The sequence below is a fragment of the Symphodus melops genome (genome assembly GCF_947650265.1).
Source record: "Symphodus melops genome assembly, chromosome: 9".
NCBI lineage: Eukaryota > Metazoa > Chordata > Actinopteri > Labriformes > Labridae > Symphodus > Symphodus melops.
Window position 1 is genome coordinate 5,126,346 of NC_136699.1, and position 15,435 is coordinate 5,141,780.

Here is a 15,435-nt window from a genome sequence, read left to right on the forward strand (position 1 = left end):
GAGGTCCTCTGTGCCTTCTCAGTCGCAAATTGATTCGATATATCAGTATATCTTACCGAGTCCTCGTGGCAGATTTACATTTTGATTCAGGGGTATTACTGCTGCTATAAAAAAAAACTTAACAGCCTGTGTTTTCTCACAGGTAAGGAGAGGAGGTTGGTGGTCTAAAAATGGTTGATATCTTCTCATGCACTGCTGCAAGTCTGAGCAGGGTGAACCGTGCAGTACTCTGGCATGTCTCAAGTAGTGCAGAGCTGAAAATGAAACTTCCTAATGAGAAACTGCGTCAAAGGTCACACACAATCTATTCATCCGTGATTGAAAGGATGGGCAGTTGTGTAGAAAAACTGAAATATCCAGGGGAGGCCTGTTTACACCCCCCTCCCCCTTGGTATGTCAGTGTTCATGTTTGACAGTTGCATATGAGTCACCTGGTGCAAACTTTGATGTTAGGGGCAAATTAGCGCAACATTAGCTCTTGGTTACAAGCCTCTACAAGCCCTTTCCTCCTCTTCTAATCTCCAGGTAGCCGTGGTGTTTGTCCACACCCTAAGGCCAGTATACAAGAGGATTAGAGACAGGGAGGGCCAGTTGTGCTAATACAGAGACATCGCACAGAGAAAGGGGTGGCAAGAGGAGCTGAAACACCTGCAGAGTGTTGCATTAAAACAAGCTCTTTTTTGTACAAAAGCAGCTGTATTTGATATGCATTACTCATGTGTGCTAGCACAGGATAAAATGTGTTTGGTTGAAAGGATTATGGTATTTTTTGTGTGCTTTTTACTCTCTGACGATAGGATGTAGACTTTCGCTTGTTGAATGTAGATGACCCAATTTCCTGCAAGAAAGCTCCTAAACTTTATCCTCAATACTAATATTTGATCCATGTAAGCTTCCAAAAGTAAGAGTTTCATGGACAAAAGATTAAAATAAATGTCCAAATATCAACAAACGAATGAAAAGATCCAGAAAGGAACAACATAACTAACCAAACAGAAATGCAAGTTTGATTGTGGATCTCTGGCATGAATGTAAAAATGTAAAACTGCTTTGTGTTCTTAAAAATGTGTACCGACATGATGCAGCATTAAATCGACACCACAACGAGGAACTCAAACACCTCTCCTTGTTGAGAGAAATAAAACATTAAAAGGTCAAACCACACTGACAAGCAAGTTAGCAGCCCTTAAAGGAATCTTTTTTAATCATCATTATTTTGCCTACAGTCTCATTTTGTAACGCAAATCAAAAGAATCGTATGGTAAAGTGATAATGTTTTGCATGTTTAATGATCCAAAATGAACATCAGCCATTCTGCAGTTCTGTGACCTTTAGACTTGGACTTTGGAAGTCTGATACTCCGGCCGGGTGCGTATAGGAACTGAAATGTTCAAATAATGAAGATAGTCTGAAGGTATAGTCTAAAGGTTTCATTCTTACAGAAGACACCAGGGATCACTTTGCATTTAAACCTGTTTTTATGGACTATTTTTGTCCCTTTCCCATTTTAACATGACTTTTTCCCTCTTTACAAAGCCAACATGATTGAGCCCCAGCTTAGTGCAGATTAGCTGGACTTTATTACCCAAATATCGCTCCTTACTAATCCACTTGTGGCTAAAATTCCTCCAGACAGGTTTATAGCCTGACACTTGGAGAGTGGAGGTTTCTTATAGGAGCACATAAGTGCCCATTGTTTTGGAATCTGATGTTCAACTATCATATGAGTATGAAGTTAAGTGTCCACTTCAGGTAATGTATTTTACAAACAAAGTAAGTAAGGTGGAAAACCCATCAAGATAATACATTGACAAAGATTAGCCTGATCTTTGAAACACTCCAATTGACAGGTTCAATGAAGACTCTGATATCAGACTTAGTGATAACACAAATCCAGGTAAATGAGGGAGATGATGTTACCTTAATCAATGTTATCATGCTGCTGAAACCTGACCTTTAAAACATGATCCTCTTTATCTTATTTTCACACATGAACCTACCATTACTAACCGGCTGGTGTAGAAACCTCTCATGCCCAGACAGGATGAATGACTCACAGCTATGTGCAGGTTTCTGACTAAGCTTTCATTCTCGTACAGCGCTGTCTTGTCTGATTCCGCCTTAAAGAATAAGTTCAAAACGTTTCAGCAGGGAAAGAAGAAAACAGTTAATATTAAATCCATTTAAGATCTGTTATTGTTGAACTCTTAATTTGCTTTTACACAGACTCAAACAAGTCGGTGCAGGGATGAAAGGTGCGCCAAATTGTCAAAATGATCAAAAAATTGGCATCTCTTGGCTTTGCAAGTTCCACGTCAGTTTCATTGTCTTTCATGACTTTCACAGAAGAAAAAAAAAAACAAGTTCTTTGTTTGGCAAGGCCAGGCAAGTCAAGTCAATTTCCAAACTCATTTGCATTTTTTAACAGCAAATTCCTCAAATTATTGCAGAGCCTTGAAGATACTCAAATGAAGCATTACATTTTTCCCTGTTTAAAACTTAATATTCAAAGGTTAGCAAATGAGACCTGGGCATCTTAAATGTGTCAGTGGTCAAGGGGAGAAATCCATCAAAAACTCAACAACTACAGCTGTTATTGTGTTCTTCGAAATCCTAATAAGTAGTCTTAATTAATAAGTATTCTCAGTGCCATACAGCTCCACTGTGGTCCAAAAACTTCTGAAAGAATCATTACAAGAAGCAACATCTCAGCAATGTATTTCCTATTACCATTCCTATCCATTGGCTTTAGTAACTATAATGCCCAAAAAAGACTGTATTTCTTAATAAATCATTTATAAATGCAACATCTATTGGTTTAAATTTAGTACAAGCCAATTAGCTGGGAGTGAGAGTCAGAAATCAGGGAGAAAGAGAGAGTGGGCATGACATGCGGGAAAGGAGGCACAGGTCGGATACAAGCCTTAGGCCACCCAGTCTTCGTACTGTGTATCCCCGATAATGGTATCATTGATCAAGTAATACTTATTAGCTACTCAGGTAATCAATGCTGAGGTGACGGCTCTCCGTCTTAGATCAGATAGTGATCTGATAAAGAGGGTCACTCTGGGGGTCTGAGGTGTGGGCCAGCTTGGGGGATTTGTTTTGTAATTAATGATGAATTGGGCTGTTAGTGGATTTGGGGGTTTTCAGTTGCTTGTTTGCACACAAAGTTTAATTTGCATACATTTGTTACTGAAGAGGTCATGAAGTATTCTTAGTTCAAAAAACAAACTCCCTCTCTTGGGCAAACCTGAGTGAATTTGGAGTCCTCACTTTCACACTTGACTTGTTTGACTCACTGACTTTGTTTTGTGAGAGCCTTTTTTTTCCCAGCTTCACTGGTATTACTGAAATGTGTCTCTTAAGTCCCACATAATTTAGGACTATCCCTTTAAAATACAAATGAGATTCACTGAGTTTAACAGGGCCATTTGAAAAGAAATCCCCATGTATCCACCATTGAAAAATCTTCCTTGGTGATGAGTCTAGAGAGAAAGACAAAACAAAGAAGCCGGGCCCTGACATGCTGGACGACACTGTTTACTCTTTCAGAGTTTTGAAAACAGTCCATCACAGCTGAGTGAAAACAGGCGACGAGGGTCAGACAAGGCTTTATCCCTGATTCCCATGTCTGTGCTAATGACAAAAGCACACTTTCTATTGTGCCCCACCTGTCCTAATGATGTCCTCCCTGCAGGGCTTGTTTGCACGGTCGTAAAGAAAATCCAAATGACCTCCAGCTCAGTTCACAGAGCTCCCACACCTCCCCAAGTCTGCCTGCTACACCGAGTCTTTTTCCTTCAACTTATTTCTCTGGCACACTTTTAACTGAACTACATGACACAGTTCTTGGGTGTACTTTATAGTTTTTTTGACAAGCAGTCACCGGGGATAAGTGCTTACCGCCTGTGCTTATTGATTTGTCTTCATTTTGATTTAAGCCTCGTTGATCAATCTCCGCTGTGTGTTGTGCTTTATTTGTTAGAACTGCTGTCTCTGGGAAAGGTTAAAAGTAGCTGGTGGTTATGATGAGGGAAGCAGTTACTAAATTAAAAACTCGATTTTTTTTCAACAAAAGAAATAAAGAAAATAAACAAACAAGAAAATCCAAATTACAGGAAACACGCAGGAAGCTGACTTTCCTGCTGTGCTGAATATCATCAAGGGCAGAAAAAAGAAACGTGCTGTCACTCAGAAGTTCATCCCGATGTGTCTTGTTCTCTTAATATATCTGTAAAAGATCTTAACCTCATTCTCTGCTGGCACTGAGGCGATCTGTGTAGTTCAGCAATGAGGATAAACAGTGTCGGGAAGAATCAGGGATTGTACTTGGAGTCCTGCCCACTTGTGCTCACCTGGCCTTCAGCCTAACAAAACCCAACCTGCTGAAACGGTGACGCATGCATGGATAAGTTCAAACTTAACAAGAACATTGCAGGCGTCCTTGGCTTCTTCCAATGCCACTTAAAGTAAATCAATCTCTCAATTGTAAACACACTGAAAGCTTCGAAGAAACCCTCCAGGCAAATCTTTCAACATAGTTACAGTTTATATATATATATTTATATATACACTGTATATGGGAAGGCATTCTCTATATTCTTCTGATTGTTCACATTAAGTGACAGAAATGATTGTAAAAAATGTCAAAGAAAGAAAGAGACTGAGGTTGTCAAAACGTTCTGGACTTAAATACTATTTCATACTACGTTCTATTAACCATTGATAGTAAAAATGCAAAGTGCTGCCTTTATATCAGAATTATTTAAAATATCAGGGCAATATTATGGATATATTACTTAATATATATGCAATATTTTGGACAAGGACAGCAGCACAAAAATTGGCACCCAGCAAGGAATGACCCTGTGCTAGGTGCCAAGGTCTTCTGTTTTTTCTCACTGTGGTATTGAACAGGTAACAATATCATCTGGGTTTTTCAGATTCGTTTCAAGGCTTAAAATGTCTGATATTCTGACAACCCTTGGTTGGTTTCTAAAGCTGCCTGACCCTCTGACTATTGTTGAAACATTAAGACAGCCTATACAGTAATCCTTAACGCTGTAAACCACATCGACATCCCAGTTTTGGAGTCGTGGGAATGTGTCCTACCATTTTTGCAACTGTTTAAAACCATCAATTTGAGGCCATGTCCTCTTCACACAGCACTTAGCCAGGTGTTCAGAGGTAAAACCAAAGACAGGGATTGAAGTTTAAGTAAATGTGTTTTATTTTCTGTGTATCTATTTATGTCACTTTCTATGTGATAAATCAAGTGCATGATCCATGAATGTTTTTTTTTTGTTTTGTTTTTTGAGAAATTTTTGTGCTGATTGTCCTTGTATGATTCATCTTAACCTTCTCTATGATACATCTTTTAAGGATCACTCTGCGTGCCACAAGTTTGCAGTGCATGCCACAAAACCACAACATAGCCAGTTTGGTTCCAAGCAGCAACTTTTATTGCAGGTTGTAAACCCCCTATCCTCTTCCCTGTTTCCTGTTGGCCTCATAACTGTCACACTGTCTATTAAAGACAAGAAGTGGCCTTTCAGTCAGGCAGTCAAAAAACAAATATAAAAGCCCTAAAGCGTTTTAAATGTTTGTTAAACTGCGTTAAATGAATGCTGATGTAGGACCTATTTTCTTGTGTTTTCTATCATCTGACATCAAAATTGCGCGATTCTTCATTAAATAATAATAATAAAAAAATAAAAAAAACCCAGCATAAGTTGCAAAGTACCTAAAACTTGGGTTGAGATTTCTTATTGTGCTTGGAGGTGGGTCTTTACAATAAACCAGTTGAGAACCACCACCTTAAGTGACACACACACACACACACACACACATATACACTAATTTCTCCATGATACCCACACTCCCCCAGCTGCCCCCACTTATTATGCAGCCAGCAACAGTGGCAGCCCTCTCCTGTTAGTCTGTATGTGTCTCTGGTGTCTCCTATTAGAGCTAATAACTTCTCTATAACACTTCACTTCATTTATTTAGATTCAAAAGATTTGTTGAAAAATTCATTTGCAGTTGCCGAAAAAAAGAGACGGTAGAAAAATTAAATACATCAAAGAGGGGGATTAAACGAAGAGACTTGATTTAAAAATGTGATAAGTTTAATATCATGAAACATTAAAGTAACATAAACATGACATGGATTAAGTATTTCTTTGACTAATGGATTAGTTTCATTAATTAAAAATATGTCAAATTGTTTCATCAGAATATTTGGTAATAATCTGCCTCCCTTTAAAGATAAAAAAATAATTTTGGATAGGACTCTGAAGCTCAGCATGTTTCAACTTTGATCTAAATGACTAGCAGCCCATTACTCATAAAATCAAGGGTCAAAGGTTCAATTCCAGGACAAAAGTAGTCTATAAGTCCTACTGTACTCTTTACATTCAACAAGAGAACATAAGAAAAAAATCTATGCAATGAAAACATGTTGTGTATATTAACCCCTGTAATAACATACCCAATTTGCTTACCTTTATGGTGAAGTTAACTGTCAAATATGCAAAATTCAAACGACACAACACAAAAATGATTTTCTCACACTAAATATGTGTCTCTAGTGTGTCCACAACCCCCCCAAATCATGAGTAATACGTCTTTTGCCTGCTCCACTTTTTTTAGAAAAAGGTTATATCACAAAATAAAAATGAAAACTCTGAGGTCTTGTGAGGTAATTTGACTGTTTTTTGTTGATTGTGTCTGGTGGCTTTAGAGAAAGCAGTGTAACGGTTGTTTCAAATCCAAAATTTGTAATACTTTTTGTCATAAAATCCTAAAAATATTTAACAGTTACATATTTGACCGAGGTGTTGTGTAGACACACAATCAGACAAACAGCTGTACACGGATCCATATGTGTCAATAACCTGTCGAGACTCATAGTTTATAGGCTGTATCAGAAACAGACAAACTGTTAGTGAATCTGGCAGACACGCTGATTCATCACACCTACTGTCAGCTAACGTCTGGCACCGCTGGTCGAGCCTGTTGGGGTAGAGGGAGATGCAGAAAGAAGGAAAGGAGCTCTACCGAGCTGTTTGGTAGAGAGCATTGATCAATGGTCATCGTCGATGGTCAAGGGTCAAAGGTATATTTGTTGTCCCCAGAAGGAAAAGTGTTTATCCATGTAAAAAAAAGGGAAGCAAACTTTCTCCTCAGATAAAGACCATGAGATGCAGATGAAAGTTCCCAAAATAAAGTATTACTGATATTTGACCACTTTTCTGTGAGAATTGTTTTGCAGAATGAATTGTTATTGTTGTTGTTGTTGTTATTTTTGCGATTATTTTGACTTTATTTTATATTCTTTTATATGGTTTAATGCTGTGTGGGGGGGGGGAAAAGCACAAATGTAGGTTTCCTAGATAGAATACTGAAAATAAACACAATTTCCCCATGTATTCAAAGTTGTACTGCTTGAGCAGAAAGTTGGTGTTTTCATCCAGCTGGCTCAAAAAACTCACACTGCACGTATACAAGACTACTGTTACTACTTTATTCACCATCACGCACGTTTGTACCAAACACAACAGCAGGAACAACATCCATAAACCAAAAGGTGTTTTCTTAGGTGTGAACACCTCGGTGAGAAACACACTGACACACACACCTAAAACAACAGTAGCAGTAACGCTCCCAACTGTGTGTGTTTGTTTGTTTGGGGGTAATTAGTACTCTCACTTCCCCGGACTGAGACTCCCACCACTGACTGTATGTGTGTGTGTGTGTGTGTGTGTGTGTGTGTGTGTGTTTTGTGTGTGCACAGGTGTTATTAGAACTCACTCAGCGCTGGATCGGGAGGATAAGGCGGAGCACACTGTTGAGGTGAGACTCTTCAAAACAACACTTTCACTTCCCTTACGATTATTGCTAAAACACAGGAAAACAAACACAGCCTTCTCTTTTTGTTGAGCGTTAAATGTCCAGAGTATCAATAAATCTAAAACAATGTGATCTTCAGACTGCAAACCCTCTATTAGAACATGAGAACTTGAGTGAAAAGATGTCGCTTAAAGGCACTTCGACCCTTTTCACACCTGATATTAACATGTGTCCTCAGTGATGTGCATCACACATGGACATCATAGGATGATAACGTTTGTAATGCAGGCGTTAACATTGACGTGGTGGATCTCCACTGCAGACTGGACTCTCTTGGATACAAGTACGCTTGTTGCTAAATGTTGTTTAACTGCTGCCTGTAGAGCAAACCTTAACTTACAAGTTAATGTTGTTCTGTAGTGTTAAAATGCAGAAAAAAGCAATAACACAACACCAAAAATAAATGAATCCATGAAGGCACGAAGAGAATAGCCTTTGAAGAGAAAAGTCTAACAACTTTGTTTTTATTACTTTAATAACTAGTATGGAGTGAGATAATTTAGTGTGGTAGTTTTTGGCTGTGTTCTTTACGCGGTCTCAAAAAGACTATTGAAAAGTTAACAACAGTTCTTTTGTCATGAGTTCATTTTTTATATTCTGCACAAGCTTGCATCCGGTTTGACGTAATGATGGTGTTGTAGGATGATGATCCTCTTCCTTCACCCTCTTCAGGTCATCGTGTCTGATAATGGAACGCCTTCTTTGAGCTCCACCGCCACCGTCGTGATCCGAGTGCTGGACGCAAACGACAACCGACCAAAATTCTCTGACAAACTCTTCCACGTCAAGCTGCCTGAACAGCTGCTCCTGGCTGGTAAACAGGAAGTGTGCAGGATGGTCGCCAATGATGACGACGAGGGCTCGAACGCCATGGTCACCTACAAACTCCAGGACAACAAGGACGAGCGGTTCGAGATCGATTCTGTGACTGGTGTAGTGACAGCACATGGGGATTTCTGGCCTCGAAACTACAGTATTCTCACGGTGAGGCTCCAACTACAGCTGTCAGTTAGTATTATGTCATTCGAACACATTGAATACTGCCGCCTTGCAGCCAAAACATGCCTCAGATCTTTCACCAGGAGTGATTATGAGTTTGTATTCATAAAGACTTGGGGGAAATACTCTCTCTGAAGAGTCCTGATTCATTTGTGTGTCTCTGTAGGAGGTGTGGACACTTAAAAGTCTTTGCTGAGCCCACCAGCTCTGCTAAAGAGACTTAATTACCCGTGCTTAACACCCTGAAAGGCACTTCTCTAACACCTGCTCTGAAACCAGTGCATGTTCTCAGTCCTTGTCATCACTCTGCTTTTGTAGAAGTCACAGAGGTTAACCAGTTGTAAGAAAAGCACCGCAGGATTTCAGACACATCTTAAAAGTCTGGTTTTTTTTTTTGTACTCCCCTGTGGACGTACAGAGCGCTCATTAAGAGCTTTTTTCTCTGCATGATGAGCAAGTGTACATGTAGTTTTTCTTAAGGGATTTTTAACAACGGGGTTCAGAAAGCCTCTTAACATATTCCACCGGTGCACTGATAAATGATTAGCAGGTACAATAGAGAGTTGGCTACCTTAAATATGCATGCATACACTGCATCAAAGGTAAGAAGATACTTGTCCATTTCAGGATGATGTGGTCACTCTCATGGCACAGTGCAGAAGAAAGCTCCAAAAATAATCATTTCGACATGTAATGTGTTTTAGAATCCAACTCTTAAACGATGTAAATGGATACTGACTGGTGGAAACCTTTAAAAAGATAGTAAAACTACAAGGTAGTAAAATAGAAAAGGGACTAAATAAATATCAAAATGCTTTATTTAGCCATCTCACTTAACAAAAGTGAAGATGGGACATTTTTACTTTGAACTAAAACCAGCTACAGTTTGGGATGACGTCATGGAAGTATCTTAATTTGATGACCGCATTAAGGACGGTATACAACATAGTCACTGAGATTTTAAATGAATGGCAATTCAATACATTTATAACATGTTAGTTTGGTAGATTTTCAGAATCATGACTTTCAGGATATTTATGTGAATGGTATTATAGAGGCCTGACTCGTATACTTAAATATTTCTTCAATTAATTTCAGATTAAAGCAACTGACCAGGGCAGCCCATCTCGCTCCTCTACAGCGAGACTTGACATCGAGTGGATCGCCCGCCCGCCGCCCTCTACCGAGCCGATCATATTCGACGAGCCCAACTTCACCTTTGCCGTCATGGAAACGAAACCGCTAACTTACATGGTTGGCATCATCATGACCGAGATGCAGCGGCAGAAGTGGTTCGATATCACAGGTGAGAGGAAATAAAAACACGCAGGCACACACTCACAGAGTATTGATCGAGGGCTGTTTGCTGTGCAGGTGAGGGGAAGAAAACAGAACAAACTTCAGGCCCTGATGAAAAACAAGCTGCACACAAATGAGGGCAATGATCTCTTAAGGAAGACAAAGGATGGGGAAGAAAACTATTCATATGGATTTCCTCAGTGTCAGAGCTCAGAGATGACTGCGTCACAACTTCTCATAGATCACAGTTTCTCCTTCTCTGCTTCAGGAGAGGTAAAAAGCACACACATAAGGAAAGATTTCTGACATTCTCTGTATTGCCATTTGCGCCTAAGTGCTGAGAATACAAGCAGGTTACTGCCATCATCCATCTGAATGAGCCTCCATATAAATGGGAGACAAGTTATTTTCTAAAGGTCAGCAGAGTCCGGCAGCAGTGACTGATACCGAAGCAGAGGCGGGTTGTGGCAAACAATATGAGAGTAAATTTACTCTCTGATATTTTTATGGTTACACATCATCAATCTGTGATTTCAAAGTGTTTCCAAGACTCATTTTCTACTAAGGTGTTGTGATTTATTTCATTGATCAACTGCATATTTCCTCAATCAGCCTCTAAATCATCAAATGTTTCTCAGAGGGGTTTAGCCAGACTTCATGTGACTTTGAAATGTTCAAATCGACGTCATTTGCAGTCACTCATTTTAGTAAACATATGAAACTTAATCAATGCAGCACCTTTTTAAAAAAGTAAAAATGCTTTTACATCATCCATATATGCTCCTAAGGTCTCCACACAAAAGGCCTAAGAAGCAAATACACAAGAAAATAAAAATCAAAGAGCAAACAAACTTCTGTCACGATAACCTTTTAAATTAAAGAGATGTTGATATAAAGAACTGGGTTAATTGTTTTGACTATACACATTTGTGTGCACATGACTATTTGAATTGGATTTCCTGAATCTGTTTAGTGCTTCACTTGTGCACGTTCTCGAAACCTGGCCCAACATTGTCTCAGAATGCAATATGAACAGTAGGGGCAGCGCAGAGGCAGAAGGCAGGTGACAGAGTCAACACAGCATAAAGGACAATAATGGCAGAAAGGTTTGAAGACAAACTGATATGGAATTATAAACATCTGTATGAGTCATTGCGCCTGCACACTGTCAAGCATGCTGTCAGAAAAGCAGTGGACAGGAAGCTTTGCTTGCTAAACCTGCTAAACTAAGTGGAGACAAGTCTGGGGTCGTTACATACACTAGTTGGAGGTCTTATTTTTTCTACGTGTGTTTTCTGTTAAAGACCAGACATGCAGCAGAGAGGGAAAACTACGGCTTAACTCAGCTTACGTGTGGCCATTAGCGCTGACTGACCTCGTTCACCTTAGTTCTGCATGCTCAGGGTTCCTCTGCAGCTTGACTACGAGTGAAAGATAATCATTGTCTTTGGAACGGTCAGCTATGGATTTCCATGCGTGGATGAAAGAAATAACAGTAAAAAATATTTGTGTTTTTTCTTCCAAAATAACCAAAACAGTAAAAAAAGTGTTGCCATTGTATTTGTGCAACAGTGTGTAGAGGTGTGCATGCAATTTAGTCAAATTTTGTATTTAAATCAAAGACCATCAGTTATGCATTTTGAAGTTGACATTTTAAAACCATTTAAATTTCTTCCTAGATTTCAAATTTTGTCCCGAAAATGTACCGTCAAGTTTAGAAACCCTTCAACTGAAATGTGTGTACAGGAAGCAGGAAAAATACAAAATTTAAATCTGTTTTAATTCATTGTAATCAATATTTTCCAAGGTTTCACACAGACTTAAGAAAAATAGAAGAATTGCAAGGAAAGTTAGATAGAGAATATAACCTTGCAACCACAGAAGCTTAGGTGTCCCTGGAGTGATGGATGAAAAGAGAAAGAGGCAGAAGGAGAGGAAAAGAAGGTCTCTGTGTCAGCGGTTCAGCAGGACATATTCTCTCTGTGAGGATAAATCAGCAGTGTCTCTTCTCTCATCACCTGCCAGATCACCACAGGAAGGACAGTCGGCCATTCCTCTTCTTCTTCCTCCTTCCTCCCTTTGTGCCTCCTCTCTGCCTTTTATAAGCATAAAGAGGGAGACTGTCACAAAGGGTTTGCTAACCAAACAAAAGACAGCATGTTTGGATGCAAAGTCAATCAGAGGGTGTCAGTGTCAAGCTCCTTTTGAGCCTCCAAGGAAACACATCAGGGTTCTTCCAGGCCGTTTCCTGCCATGTGGGGCAGCAGTGTGTGCAGACAAATATCGAGCTTCCTCCTGTTCAGTTTGCTGTGCCAGGCCAGAACCATGCCAGAACTCCGCAGCCTCAAAGCTGCTGAAGCCGGATGTTACGTCTTGTGACATTTGTATGGTTTCAAGAACCAAAGGAGTCCTGATCCTCCTGAGAAGTGTGACTGGATGTTGTGTTAATCCATAGACTATATAAAACATTGATGCTGTGGAAGTGACCAATGAAAACCAATGTTTTGACGACCAATCATGGTGGTTGCCATATTGGAAATGCTGACTCACCCAGACTTTTGATCAATTTAGAAAAAGGCAGAGGTGGAGCAGAGGTGGGCCTAAATACTCAAACTGTTACGACGTCCCCACCTGTCAGTCAAATTAGCCATAACCCTAATTATACCTAATTATGCAGAACTCATAGTCATTTAATGATCAAAACTAATGAATTACAAAAAAGGACATTTCACCTATTTCACCTATCAAGAGTTGTATGACCAAATTACAGCAAAAGGTTGAAATTGTGTAAATGTCTTAGTTTGGGAGATGAAAAAATAATTATCTTATCTTATCTTAAAGTCGTCTGTGACAGTTAAATCTTTTAAAAAATCAGTTGGTTTGATGCCACGAAAAGGTGTTATCACAAAAGCATAATAATGATTGAGCTTTTGTTTGACATTGACACAGTGTTTTAAATCCCCAATGAAGTTTTGGCCTGCAGCTGTGAGATAAGTGTGTTAGTATAATACGTATCTTGGAATTAAAGTGGAAAAGTATTCTGTGGTAAAGTGTTGGCATTAGGTTACTTCCCACTTCTGCTTTGTGATTTATTCCATGTTTCTTAGATGCTTTGAGAGCTGCATGTTCACTCAATCAGACCTTCAAGGTTTTTTTTGTTTTTTTTTGTAATGTTGGATGAAGTGCTTTTCTCCTTGTGAGGTCTGCAAAGCGTCACTCGGTAATTATCACTGAAAGCTTGTCAACTTTTAGTCCAACCAGTCCTCTTCTTTTCTTTTCCTCTAATTATCTTTTTAATTGATTGAACCGTGACATTTCCCCCTGCAGTCTTTTTTCAATCTTGCTTTGAAGACCACAGTACATGACCTAACTGGAGACAATATTTCAGACTCTTTTTATTCAAGTCTCTTCCATTATTGTCTGCTCCTCGGTCATATATCACTGACCCTCATCTCGGTGTTGGCAGATGAGGGAATGTTGTTGTGTCAAAGGACTCCTCTGCCATGCAGATATGATCGGATATTCATCGTCCGGCTCCTCTCCAGCAGCATAACCCAGATGCCTATCGAGGCTCTCGGGCCCTGAGATAACTCAGAGAGACAAATAAAGACTTCCCTTGCTGTCAAAACAACTCAAACCGACTCCTGTGTATTTGCACAAAACTATCTTGCAGAATTTAGAGCCTTCAGAAAATCAGGGACAGAGTTTCAAAGGGCGTATGTGGGGCTCTGTCTCTGCTTTGTTTGTTGATGGATTCAGCCTTTATCTTAGCGCTGAAGTGGTTCCTGACTGGGGGCAATGTGGTCGAGATGAGGGTCAGAAGCTGCAGGTTTGAGGTCATGGCTCTCTGCTGGACGACGAGGCTTGACCTCTGCAGGTCACGGCATCTGAGTGTCTGTTGTGATTGGATGAGTTCAGGCTTGTCCATATCGGAAAGTTTCCCCAAAGGAATGCAGTAAGGTTAAAGAAACACATTTGTAACGATAATGATAATGGGGCCGGCTGTAGCTCAGCCTGTAGGGACTTGGGTTGTAACTGAAGGGTTGCCGGTTCAAGTCCCGATGTGGATCCAAAATACGGAATTTGGTCTGGTAGCTGGAGAGGTGCCAGACCAAATCTCGAACACTGCAGAGGTGCCCTTGAGCAAGGCTCTGAACCCCCACCAACTCAGGGGGCACTTCCAGTCCGCACTCTGACATCTCTCCATTAATGCATGTGATTCAAGCCTGTGTATGAGAAACATGTCTTTACAACAACAGAGTGCGAGCAACAATATCCCCTGAGGGGGATTCATAAGGTATATCAAATAAATAAAACTAAAACACGTTTTTTTCCCTTTACTTTTCTTGCTTAGTGTATTCACATATTTTAAACTTTGACTGAAAGTCTGTCAGTCTGGACAGAGCTCAGATGGAAAAATCTGATATTATGCTCTCTTTAGAAGGCTTGGCATAACTTATAAAAATAACTTTATTTGGTTCTTTTTCAGAGAAGTTATAACATTTGCTGCACTTCTGTGGAATGTGTAACTGTCTTGCACAGCAGGGTTTCACAGAAACAGAGTGCATCAAAGAGAAGAATCAATAGACCTTCATTTCCGACCCTTATCTGTTGTTGCAACCTCTGAGCAGTGACTTAAAGAAGACAACAGCTGCTTAAACCACAGAACATGATGTTCCCTCTGCAGGAAAGTTGACCTAATACTGTGTGCAGGCAGCGGTTTGTCCTCTCCTGAGTGCAGCTGCTGAGGCAGGTAAAGTACCCAAAGGAGACCCTGAGGCAGATGCAGGACAAGTACAGAAATTAAACCAACTTATAGTATGCCTTTGAGCCATTATTTTAGGAAGTTGCAGTTGAAAGGACATCTGTTCTGTGGTCTTTTTAACTTCCCCTCCTCAGCATGCCCTGAAGGGAATGTCTACTTCCGTCTAGAGCTGCTTAGTTACTGCAATATAAAACCTTTTTCCCTCTCTTGGTTTGGTCCTTTTAGAGCCAAGAGTGCAAGTAAGCAAGATATTTAACTCAAAATCTTAACTTCAGAATGCATCATATTCTGTTGTTTTAACCATTTGTCAAAGAAATCCACACAAAGGTTGGCACCCAGTCTGAGCTCTCTATGAAAGCACTACATTTTCTCAAAAAAGCAATAAAGCCCCAAAGCAATACCAAAGTGACAGGTAAAACAAATGATGTGCCCTTTGTTCTTCTTGAGGCAGAAAAATA

At 39.8% G+C, this 15,435-nt stretch overlaps 1 protein-coding gene across 1 annotated transcript in view; it reads left to right on the forward strand.

Moving 5' to 3' along the window:
* The window catches only part of fat2 (FAT atypical cadherin 2), a 104,979-nt gene that overhangs the window by 20,480 nt on the left and 69,064 nt on the right, over nucleotides 1–15,435 (forward strand). The window contains exons 4-6 of the mRNA XM_079352340.1: nucleotides 7,799–7,857; nucleotides 8,587–8,898; nucleotides 10,012–10,219. Of these exons, the coding sequence (XP_079208466.1) occupies nucleotides 7,799–7,857; nucleotides 8,587–8,898; nucleotides 10,012–10,219 (579 nt within the window). The remainder of the gene's footprint in view (nucleotides 1–7,798; nucleotides 7,858–8,586; nucleotides 8,899–10,011; nucleotides 10,220–15,435) is intronic.